The 12,873-nt window shown below is 40.5% G+C and overlaps 1 protein-coding gene across 3 annotated transcripts in view; it reads left to right on the top strand.

Annotated features, from left to right (window-relative positions):
- The window catches only part of GALK2 (galactokinase 2), a 120,682-nt gene that overhangs the window by 83,737 nt on the left and 24,072 nt on the right, over positions 1–12,873 (top strand). For all 3 annotated transcript variants that reach the window (XM_033108062.1, XM_033108063.1, XM_033108061.1), the window contains exon 8: positions 1,581–1,791. In XM_033108062.1, coding sequence (XP_032963953.1) covers positions 1,581–1,791 — 211 coding nt within the window. The remainder of the gene's footprint in view (positions 1–1,580; positions 1,792–12,873) is intronic.

The raw sequence follows: 12,873 nt of genomic DNA, 5'->3' as shown, positions 1-12,873 counted from the left end.
TCTGTCACTTTGGGCAAATCACTCACTCTCATCTCTTAAATAGAGTAATAATACCTATCTTTCAGAGTTGTGAAAGCTTAAAAGAAATAAAAAAGCACATTTAAAATCGTATAGCACCATACAAGCTTCATTGCTTATCTCAGCTGGATTTGGATCTTACCTCAAGAAAGCATCATTTTAGGAGATCATCAACTTCAGCTCTTTTTCTGTATAAAATAAGTGTATTGTATGTTTTTCTTTTTCTTTATATATGTCTTTGTAAGTTTTCTCAAATTTTATTTTTAGAATACATTGGAATATAGACCATGAATGAATCAATTAAGTGAATTAATGAATGGGTCAATCTGTGGAGGTATCAAATCCAATTCTGCTAATAAACAGTAAATGTGCTAAGCAAAGAAGGTCAGAAGAAAGGTTTTAGTGTGTTTGCTTTAAAAATGGCACCATGGTCAGTGAAATAATTGAATAGAAAAATATAATTCTGCCTTCATTTCTGCCTTAAAATCATTTAAGTCCCTTCAAATATATGAGCCAGAGGTTTAAAAAGAGGATTAATGAATATAAGAACTTCTGTTATTAACATTCTTCAGAAGTGAGTGGCTCTAACTAGAGTACAATGGTCTTTTGGTAAGCCCTGCTTCCTGTTGAAAAGAAAGAAAATCGAATCATCTGCATAATAGGAGTAAATCAGATGCACATTTCCTTGAAGACTCATTTCCCCTTCTTTTGCTTGCTTCTTCTTGCTGTTTGTACTGTCTGCACCTGCTGTCTTCACACCCAGGGATTGAATTTTATAGACCTCAGAATGAGAGATAAGTTACTGTTTTGATGGTCACCTTCTCTGAAGGGCTCAGTCAGTGGTTTGGGGAAAATGAGGAAAGCATATTCTGGATTGGGGTTCCCATAAGTGGACCTGGTTACAAAGATTTATACTTAACCCTCTCCAACAGATTGAGGGGCTGCCTCAGGATGCAACTGGAAGCCAAACTCTTAAGGGTGGAGAAACATACAGCTCTACCACTACTAGCAACCTAATGAAACGGTTATTCATAAGGTCACCAATGAGGTTTTCATTTAAAATCTGGGACTTTACTCCAACTGCCCAGATACTTAAAATTCATTAGCTATTTCAAAGAGTCATGTAGTAAACAGGAAGTACTCTAATGAAACTGGGCATACAGTGTCCACCTCAGGACCCAGGTCATGTGAGATTTGAGTAGCTTTTTGTAGATTTTATAAAGAATGGTGTATTAGGGATGAACTGAATAGGGATAAAAGAACAAAATTATTCAAAGAAATAGCCCTGAGGGAAAGAAACAGGCAAAAGAATCAGTGGAGGATTAGTTTTTTTTTGTATTTTTTTTGTCCCAAGGAAAATACTTAACTGGTCTGTGTGTGTCACACAAGCATGTTTAATTCCAAACATCTGACTCCAGTGTGCATTTTCAAGCAATGGTGGGAAATATGGATAGGTTGAATAGAACAAAAAAAAAAGGCTTAAAGTTAAATTTGACTAATTAAAGTAGTACATATTAATATCTGAAATAAAAACTGACCATTATCTTGGTTTCAACTTGCAGCTCTTGGCTAAGTACAAAGGCTTGCAATGGGATAAAGTACTGCGGCTGGAGGAGGTTCAGGCCAACCTAGGGGTCAGTCTGGAAGAGATGCTGTTGATCACAGAGGATGCTCTTCATCCTGAACCCTATAGCTCCGAGGAGGTCTGCAGGTGTCTGGAAATTAGCCTGCAGGAACTGCGGACCCAAATCCTGAGTCCAAATACTCAAGATGGTGAGTCTACTGGAGAAAATAAGGGCATGGGTTATTCTCCCACTCACAGCTGGAAAGTTCCCAACTTCTGCATCCATCTTCCTGATTTTAAAGCATGCTTGCGGGAATTTGGAGAATGTATGTGTTTTGGCAAACTGAATTGTATAGATTCTTGGCTTCATTAAATTCATTTATTCATTCTCAACAAACATTGCCTGGTCTGCCACACACCAGGTATTCTGGCTGGGAAAAGGTGAATATATACATGTTTCCTGCCTTCAAGGTGTTCATGATTGAATAAGTTGCTCTTTTTTCATCTTTTTTGTTCCTACCCATTTTTCTGATTATTATAATACTTATATGAAAAGGTCAAGATTCGAGCAGTGCTCATAGCTATTGTGGAACAACATTCTGGAAACCAGGAAGTCTTCAGTGCTTCAGTTTAAACCTGTGGCCCACTTTCGTGTGGAAGGTTTTTCTATTTGCCTGCTACTTTCAAGTCATTTTGTTTTCATACTGGTAACATTAGATACCTGAGATAAAGGCCAGGTAAAGGTCGAGGGAAAGGATGGAGACTTGGAGTGGCTTTTCTTCTTAAAAGTAAATGTTGTCTATTTGTGGGAAGTCAATGCTGGGGCCTGGGACATCTAGCTAAGATGCAATCGACTCTTGAGGTTGAGTCAAGAGGGTAGGAGCTTGGCACAGAGGTCAGCCTCAGGGACCCATTTCTATTCCATTCAGCTCTAAAGTCGGTTATTGAGTGCTTACAGTGGATTTGCCTGCCAAGTAATGCCTTAAAGGCTACAACTACTCACAGCTTCAGGATAAGATAAGGGAATCATTTGAGGGCAGGGAGAAAGTTTTGGTTTCCAACACTGTTAGATTCAATTTAATTTGATGAATGTTTATTGAGTCTCTAGAACTGGGATGAGCAAACTGGCCTACAGGCCTAATCAGACTTGCGCCTGTTTTTGTAAAATAAACTTTTGCTGGAACATAGCCATAATTGGCTATGGATTGCTTTTGCACTGTAATAGCACAGTTGAGTAGTTGTGACAGAGACTGAATAGCCCACAAAACCGGAAATATTTACTGTCCCACCCTTTGCAGAAAAAGTTTGCCGACCTCCATACCTGAAAGGCAGGAGACCCAAGGGTAGCCAGACTGCCTGGATAAGAATCTGGGGCTTCTTCCCTTACTTTCTTTGTGACTGTTGTCTTAGTTTTACTGTGAAATAGGCAGACTAGGAATACCGCCTTTAAAGGAGTAATCTGTGTAATGTGCTAAGAACGATGCTTAGTAATGGAGCTGCTCATAAATGTCAGCTGCTTTTGTTATTTCTCCTTCTCTCCCCTTGTCTACCTCCTCTAGGCCCTGAGACTGAGCATTGGGAACATAGAAATAAACACAACAGCGTTCCATCCTCAAGGAGTTTACAAAGTAGTGGTAGAAACAGGTAAAGAAAAAGCTGATCCAGCATAGAGTAATGATTGTGGTCATGGAGGTGTCCTCGGGCCCAGAGCGACCAGAAAAGACAGAAGTCAGAGCTGGTTTTACTAAGGAGATAGCAACTAGACCAAAGGTAGAGAATAAATAGGAATTTCCTTGGTAGAGAAGCAGTCAGAAAGACTTCCAGGCAGACAAAACAGCAGGTACAAAGGCAGGGAGGAGTGAGAGATGATTACATGTCCAGAGAACTACAGATAATTGAGTGTTTCTTGAAAATAACATATGTGGTACTGAATGATATATCAGGCTGAGTTTGTAGCTAAGTCCAGATCACCAATGGCCTTGTTAAATACTCTGTGTGTATTACATAGTTAATGAAATATTTATTGAATGAAGAAGTTGGATAGAGCATTGGATAGTGAGAGCTTCCAGGGAATAGCCTTTATGCTTTGATTTAAGACGTTGCCCAGTTTCTTTAATTCAGCAAATGTGTGTATTGACTTGGTTGGGCTGGGTATTATGCTGGATGCTGGGATACAAAGATAAGCAGGACTTGATCTCTACCTTGTAGTGACCTCGTGTCTAATGAAAGAGAGTGCCAAAGAACAATCACAGTAAACAATACCTGCTGTAATAAAGGTATTTATTGACAGTCTTGAGCATATGGAGAAGAGAGTGACTAAATGCCAGGAGAATGTGGCTTGAATTTGAGCTGAATGTTAAAAGAAAATTACGGACTTCCCAGGCTGAAAGGGGTGAGAGGCCTTTCCAGGCAGAGAGTAGAGCCTGAGTTTAGACATAAAGACACAAGGAGTAGAGAATTTGAAAACGTGTGCCCAGAGGTATTGTGCACAGTATGAGTTGGATGCAACAAAGACTGACTAAAGGGATGCCAGTTGGGGACTATTGTTCTACTCTCTATCGCATAAGAGCCTAAAATGGGGAATTTTACAATGCGTACTTTCTCAAGACTGTAAGGAGAGTTCTGTTGGAATTAAAGATTGCCCGTGTCTAGGAAGGGAGGGAAGGAAGAAAGAAAGGAAAAAAGAAAAGAAACAGAAGTGTGGATGTTGAGAAAGTTGGGGAATTATGGTATGGGAAATGATTTTGGGAGCAAGATGATGAATTTATGTAGAATATGTGAAGATCCAAACTATATTAATTAGATTTGGGAGTTTTTGGTAAAGAAGCAAAGGCAAAGAAGCCTTAAAAGACATTGAGGATATTCAGTGTCAAATGATCGTCTTAAAGCAGTCTTTTCATTGCGTCACTTCTTAGTTCAAAAACCTTTAGATCCTCACCATTACCTTATTGCCTAAACTCTGTAACGTGGATGTTATGTTTTTTCTCATTGGGCCTTACGTCTGTTCTGCCCTGACTCCCTTTTGGGCCTATACATGCCCACGTGGACAGTGTTGTCTTGGCTGAACCACTCCCCCTACCAACTGCTTCTTGGTCTTGCCTCTGAGCCTTGAATCCTAAATATCATTGCCCTTTTCTAACTGGAACTTTTCCTCTTTTCCAACTGAAATGCAGTTGCTACCTATCTTAAAAGCTCAATAAAATTTTTTATCTTTTCCTTATCCTTCTCAATCCGTAACCTCTTCTCTTTCTCTCTATCCACGTTTCTTTTTCTCTGTATCTGCAGATCTTTCCTCCCCCTCCTTTTTTTAAAGCATGTTTTTGAATAAGTTAATTTTCCAGAAAAATCTTGGAAAACACAAAGGATAACTTGTTAATCATAGTACATGCGTTCCTCTTTATGTGTATATTTTTTCCCCTGAAGAATAATGATTACATTGTTTTTGTAAAAATGATATATGCTTTTTTCTATAATGGTTTTGAGGTTTTATATATACATACATACATACATACATACATACATATATATATCTATATATATATAATTTATTTATTTATTTATTTATTTTTAAAGATTTTATTGGGGAACAGTGTGTACTTCCAGGACTTTTTTCCAAGTCAAGTTGTCCCTTCAATCTTAGTTGTGGAGGGTGCCACTCAGCTTCAAGTTGTTGTCCTTTCAGTCTTAGTTGTGGAGGGTGCAGCTCAGCTCCAGGTCCAGTTGCCATTGCTAGTTGCAGGGGCGCAGCCCACCATCCCTTGCGGGAGTCTAACTGGCAACCTTGTGGTTGAGAGGATGCGCTCCAACCAACTGAGTCATCCGGGAGGCAGCTCTGCTCAAGGTGCCGTGTTCAATCTTAGTTGCAGGGGGCGCTGCCCACCATCCCTTGTGGGACTCGAGGAGTTGAACCAGCAACCTTGTGGTTGAGAGCCCACTGGCCCATGTGGGAATCGAACCGGCAGCCTTCGGAGTTAGGAGCATGGAGCTCCAACCGCCTGAGCCACCGGGCCGGCCCAAAAGTGATATATGCTTAATCTTATCTCTTTATCTAGAATAACTTCCCTACTGACCCATAATTTATGTTTGTTTGTACTCAATAAATCTATGTCGAATGAATGAATGCATTTTGTATTTTTGTCGGCCTCAAAGGGTTCCCCCATTTGCTTTTGGAATAAATAAATTAAAAAAAAAAAACAACTATGAACATAAATTAGTCCGTAGGATTCCAGCGTCTCCTAGATTAATGTCACTTGATTTACTCTCTGGATCCAGCCCTCTAACCTCAACAACTTTTCTAGCTGAATTTTCTTGGCACTCAGCTTTAACTTTAGGGATCAAAATCCTTTTATATTTTTGCCTTGCTCCTTTTGAGTTTGTGCTTTGGTTGGTCTAAGACCTTAAGCGAATGTTTCTCAGCCCTTTAGAAGATGTGGTTCTTACTGAATGTGGCACTGTACTTAGATTCTGTGAATGGAGGCAAAGATGACATATGCCCCAGCAGAGGACTGTGGAGGGTGCCACCACCCCTTTATTCCAGGTGCGTACACTTCAACATACTTGGTTTTGACTTGAACTAATAATGTTCCCATCATGGAAATCCATGCCTTTCTCAAAGAGATGTGGAATTCGATGTTCTCTTAATGCTACAATTGCTTTCTTTCTCTACCTGAGTATGAGTGCAAGTTGGGAGACATTGACCTTGAGGTAACAGTTTAGGGAGAAACACTTATAATCAAACTTGCAACCTCTGCCAAACCAGCCAGGCTTTCAAAGTCCCATGTACAATTATTTTCTCTTTCCAAATTTCTAAAAATTAGATTTAGAAATGCTCAGAGGCCATTAAAGTTAAACACGCATACACACACAAGGTAAAATCCTCAAATCCTTTAGACATTGTTTAGAATAATTTGAGGATTATGTGTCAGGCCCTGCCCACAGGCAGTAATTGCCAGGCCGATTTGGGAGGGGTGTTTCCTGAGGTGTGAGCCAAGAGAAAAAGATGAAGCTGTGGTTAAGAGCCTGGAGAGATGGGCACAGGCATGTAGCATAGGAGATAAGTCAAGAACACACGCTGGAAGATAAACAAAGGAGCCCCTGAAGAACTAAGTGGAAAGTGAGGTAGAGAATGGGTCAGGTGGTTTGGTCGCTCCTTTAAGAAAGGGGGAATTTATTGGGAGCATTTCTTTTGGGAGTGCCCAGCTGTGCTCCGCATGGGGTGGCCCTGCTGCTTAGCTGTACTGTGCTGAGCTGGACACGAATCTCATTGCTTGGATTTCTAACTTTGCCTGTGACCATATGTTGACAAAGTGCTGGCCAGTTGCTGACTAATTTGTTTGGATCCTGGGATCTCCAAAGTCATGAGTGATAAGCATGGCCTTTGAGCAAGCACAGGGCACTGATAGACCGCTCTTAAGGGGGACATCTTATCCTCCTAAAATCAGAGTAAGACCCCCCCCATCTTGTGATTTACTTACGATTTACACATTGCTCTTTACCCATATCACCTGATTTTATTTTCACTACAAGTCTGGGGCACATGGTTATCCTCATTTCACAGATGAGAGAACTGAGGTCAGAGTTACATGATGTTATAAGAGGTAGTAAGTGCTACAAGCAGATCCCAAATCCTAGTCTTCTGATTTAATCTGGTACTCTTTCTGCCATTACTTTTTATCTCAGTGTATTAATAAGCTGACCTTAGCAATCCTGTACCAAGAAAGGGAGGTAATACCGAATTTTGACTTCACTTGGCTCTGTTTTTTTTTTTTTTTAAATTAAAGAAAAGTGATGAAGATAGGTTACTTTGTGGTTAAAGAGTTTCCTTTTGGCTCTTTCCCATCTGGTCCTTTGGCCTTAGAAGATGGAAAACGGTGGGGCATCCAGGAGCTTATTTAATTTAAGGAGCAACCTGGCTAGAATGTGCATGAGCTGTTGTGTTACAGGAGAACCGTGAGAAGTGCTATGGAATTTTCTCGTTTGCTAAAAGTGTGGTGCTCATAGATTATCTCAGTTAAGTTTAAGAAGAGTAGTTTTTTTTTTTTTTTATTTATCTAATGGGAAAGTGTAACGGCACTTTCTGACATGAAAGGAGTCATTTGGTCAGTGATATCAGTTTCCAGTTAAGTGTTCTCACATAATAAGGAAGTTGGTTTAAAAATAGCTTGTGAGCTATAAGACACTAAATTCTATGATCTCAACACAATCAATTGTTGTTTGTATAAGAATTTTGAAAGAAAAGTTTTTCAAGAAGAGCCTAGAAGAAACTCAAAAGGAAATTATCAACCTTTCTAGAGTGTACAAATATTGGTTTAGCAGAAATCCTTAAAATCTGTGTGGTGTCCTTCTAATAAGGCCAAATAAAAATGAGTTCTTCAGTTTTGTCCGTTGTTTTCATTTTTATAAGACAATAGATTTTTACGAAACAAAGTATGGAAGAATAAATCAAATAACTGTTTTTTGTTATATACAAAATAAATGCTTTAAGTTGTTTTGGAAGTCAAGTGTGGGGGAAATTTGCTTTCACTTAGTTCTTTTTCCTTTCCTTCTCTGCCTGGTCTCCCCTTTTTGCTCCTCAGCTCCTGTTGACTGTCTGGCCACAGAGGGAAGAATCATGCCAGGAGTAAAGGTTCTTTATTTTCTAGGAAAAAAATGGGTTGAACTGTTATTCCAGGTCACTTAGGGATGATGCTTCCTTCCTGGGTTTTCCTTTTCCTCTTTTCAGATATGTGCGTTATATACCCCTATTCATTGGTTCACCTTCCTTCAAATGTTTAAGGAACTAAAAAAGAATGTGAACATACCTTATTAACTATGATTTTGAAGACATGCCATCTTGAAACTCTCAAATTCTGTAGGGACAACCCAGTACCGGCATGTTTGAATCATACCAGTGATGTGTGCTGTGTTCTTGTTGGTGCTTAAGCCACTAATGGGTAGGTTGGAGCTCTGGATCTCTCTGTTATCCCGCAAGGCTAATAATGGCTTCTGGCTCCTGAGGCCATTCTGGAGCCACAAAAGCAGTAGAATTCTGGAATTTCCATTCATTTGTGTGAGAGTTTTAAAAGAACTAAAATGAAACAAATTCTGAAGGTACATTTTGAGGAGTAGTCTTAAATACACTTGGCCATCTTGGACTGAGCCAGGCCCAGAACGAACCTATGAGCTTGACTATCTCTTCATATTCTGTATTTTCAAACTCTGAGTTCCTCAAGTTTGTCGAATTAATATGATTTAGGAAGGGATGGCAGGCAGTAGAGGATGTGGTCGAGAGTCAGACCAGTGAGACCCAACGTTTATCTCTGTCAGACACTCTGGTCCTCTTTCTCAAAGAAGAGAGTTTTCCTCTTTCTAGGAAGATCATCCTTGTGTACTGAACTCTCAGCTTCAGCGAGACCGGACCTGCCGCAGGGGAGGGGCAGGGGACATCTATCTTCCTGACAACAGCAGCCTCGTAGTCTCCCGTGACCTACAGCCATGAAAACAAGCTGGACATAACTTATCCAGCCTCATGTGAAATTCACGTACAGTACTTACTATGGCATTTCCCAGAAATTAATCCAGAAAGTCGCAGCAGCTAAACATGAACAATGAGGCACTGTCTTCCCATAGCATTTGTATCCTTGAAAAAGGATCCTTGTTTTGTGCATCTCTATATTTCTGCAGCACCTAGCAAATGTTTGCTAAATGAATAAATGCGTTAAATTAATGTTCTTCTATTCTTATGGAAAAGTAATGGGTAGGAGGACAATTCAAGAATTCAAAGCACTCGAAGACTAGCTAAGGAGTAGTTATACCTTTTAAAAAGCTTTTTAAAAAATTTGTTCATGTGCATTACTACTAATAATGACACCAGCAAGTAACATTGATCATTAGGTGCCAACCACTGTTCTAAGTGCTTTTTAAGCACTGTTCTAAGCACTTTTTAAAACATTTGCCATACTTGTTTATTAATATGGTCCTCATGTTGAGAGTAGCTGCATGAAATAGTCCTTTTCAAGGCTATACATCGTATCATAAATATATTCTGACATTCAAATATTAATGCATTCACCCCTCCCTCTCCCAACCTTCCCATACCCTCCTAATTTATTCACACTTTTAAAATATAGCAGTGAAACTCCCAAAGTTAAGCAGCTCCTAAGGAATGAAGACTTTATTGTTATGTGTTGTTTTGTATGTTTGAAATTCTGTTTAAAAGAGAAAGGCAAATGCATTTGGCCATTACAATACTGATTAGGTTTGTGTTTATTGACATAACTGTTAATTAATATGCTGAGTACTCTGTTTTTATTCTGCAAACAAAGAATGATACCAAGGTTTTCCAGCCAACAGCACATTGTACCTTGTGTCTCAAAGTTATTGGCAGTGGTCTTTGAAATTGCACATGGACTTTTCCTTAAAACATTCCAAATCTATGTAAGTAAAATATAGCACAGGTTATATAGATTTAATTTAGCGGAACATAAAGGATAAAGATTGACTTTGGATGGTTTTGCTGCCAAGAGCATCCCGTAAGGTAGGTTCCAATATTTTGCTATTTTACAGATGAGGACACTGAGACTCAGAACAATTAAGCAACTTGCCCAAGGTCACATAGCTAAAAGCAGCAGATTTGTGATTCAAACCCATGCGGTCTGACGGCAGAGCCCTCCCTCCACAGTCTTAACCACTATGTGATAAGGGGCTGTATTAGTCAGGGTTCTGTCAGAGAAAGGGATTTACTATATAAATTTGACCCCTGCAATTGTGTAAGCTGTTTAGACAGTCCACACAAGCCCATATCTTTGCATGTGGTGCTGGAGCCTGAAGTCAACAGGAAAGACAGTCAGGAAGGGATGACACATATGCAGTGGGGATAGGGGTGGGGGGGACGGGGAGCAAGCACAGGCTGGAGCTCACGAGGGTGAACTGGAACCGGAGTCAGACTCTTATCACCTCCATCCAGGCCTCCAGCTTTGAGCATACTATACTAGTGTTCTGCAGGAGAAGCTGAAGGTAGACCTGGCCCAAGAGAAGCTACAGGAAGGAACAGTGAAACCTGGAGGTCCTGTGGAGCTAGCGGCTGCTCCATGCAGCAAAGTGAGCCAGCAGATAAGTGACAGTGTACATGAGCTGCAGTGATACCTGGTGCCCTGCGTAGAGCTTGGAAACATGAAAAATATACGCCTCCCATCATTCCTAATATACGTATTTTTATTTGCTTATTTCCCCTATATGTACCTGGTCTCCTGATCTTGCCAGCTCCCTTCTCCACTCCATCTGCCTCCTTGGCCTTGGCGTGGGGGTCCCCTTGGGCTGCTCTGCCCTGACCACTGCCTTGGTCTCAGCCTTGCTAGCCTCCTTGGCCCTGACCCTGTAGTTACTGGCCACTTCCCCTGCCCCAACTGCCTCTTTGACTCTGGCCTTGCTGGCTCTGCCGTTCATGGCTGTGGGAAAGGAAGGGAAAGGAAGGGAGGGGAGGGAAGGGGAGGGGAAGGGAAAGGAGGGGAGGGGAAGGAAAAGAACAGTTTCTAAACTTTTATATTTTTCTTACGTCTAAGATACATGACTTGACATTACTTACCATGTTTCCCTGAAACGAAGACCGGGTCTTATATTAATTTTTGCTTCAAAAGACGCATTAGAGCTTATGTTCAGGGGATGTCATCCTGAAAAATCGTGCTAGGGCTTATTTTCCGGTTAGGTCTTATTTTCGGGGAAACACGGTAGTATTCCCTTTGCTTGAATTTTATCATGGATGGATCTCTACCTTCTGAGATGTGAAATTATCAAAGGGTCAGCCATGAACTTGGACACTCTGCTTTGAGTAAAATGAAGCTTCTGCAGATAGGAGGACAGGTGATGTCTCGTTGTGTGTACCCTGTTGCTCTGCTGCTGGTGTGGATTAGGAAACACCTTCCATAATCTTCATCTACCTAAGAGACCACAATCTGGCCATTCCTGTCGTCGTCGTCATCTTCTCCTCCTCCTCCTCCTCTTCCTTCTCCTTCTTCTCCTTCTTCTTCTTCCTTTCCTCCACCTCCTCTACCTCCTCCTCCTCCTCCTTTTATTTTTTTGGTGCTACTTTGGCTTTTGTTTTCACATTTTTAGGTTTACATATAAGTAAATATCTTTGTGTACAAAAGCTGCTTTTCTTATAGTTAAATCTGTTTACTTTGGTCAAAGTGATTATCTCCTATATTAGTGTGTTCAAGCTGATTGTGTTTCAGTAACAAACAATTCCAAAGTCTCAGTGACTTGAACCAGTAAAAGTTTATTTCGCGCCCACTGTGCGTGTCCAACACAAGTCAGCAAATGGGTCTGTCCATCTGAGACACTCAGGGACCTAGGCTCTGGGGGATCCGTCATTTGTCTGTAATCACTGTGGCTGGAGGAAGGGAATGTCGCTAATCGCTCATTGGCTCTTATACCTGCCCGAGTGACACCATCATTCCTATTCTCCTTTCATTGGCTCAAGCAAGTCATGTGGATGTGATGAACTTCAAAGAGGTGGGGAAGAGCATTTGTTCTTCACATGTGAAAGGAGGACTGGAACATTTGGAAATAACCCTGATGACAGCCACATTTCCCTGTGCTTTGTGCCTGTGAGTCTCATCCCATGACATCTTGGTGATACTAGTGAGAACCAATTTACTTTCATATGCAAAAATATGAAGTTGCCATTTCTTTCCAGACATCTGGGACAATGAATATTGTTCTTGACCAAATACCAAGTCACTGTCACTTAAATATTGCACATTTTTCTCCTTCTGGCATTTTATCTGCACTTTGGTGAAAACCTTCTTAGTTCTGGTGGCTTGTCATTTTCTTCCCTGGCTTGTGGAGTCCACACAGTCTCTCTTCAGAAGACTATCATTCTAGAATTATAGGGTATGGTCCAGGAAAACATCTCCTTCAGTTTGATACTAATCATTTATGTCCAATGCCTTTGTTCTTTTTCAAAATACTTAGCTTCAGGTAGAATGAAGTTTCCTGATAAGAACTTCTAAATTAGAAACTGTTTACCTGTTACTACCAACATGAGTTTGTTTCCAATTTGTTTCCACATGAGTCAGCAGTTGTGAGTAACTATCCCTGGATCTAGTGACTTTTAGCAGGTTATTGCCAAATATCATTAGTAACTACAACAAAAATTGGGATCCAGTGTATCAGTAGAGGTATTCACAGTTTTGACCACATGAGATCTCAATTGATTGTCACTCATGCTTTCTGTTTTCAGATGAAAACATGACAGGGCACCGTTCTACATTCAGGGCAAAGATACTGCATAGTTTTTTTTAAAAAAGTTTGAG

The sequence above is a fragment of the Rhinolophus ferrumequinum genome, chromosome 6 (genome assembly GCF_004115265.2).
Source record: "Rhinolophus ferrumequinum isolate MPI-CBG mRhiFer1 chromosome 6, mRhiFer1_v1.p, whole genome shotgun sequence".
Taxonomy (NCBI): domain Eukaryota; kingdom Metazoa; phylum Chordata; class Mammalia; order Chiroptera; family Rhinolophidae; genus Rhinolophus; species Rhinolophus ferrumequinum.
Note: the sequence above shows the minus strand (reverse complement) of the source record. Positions and strands in the feature narration are given on the sequence as shown.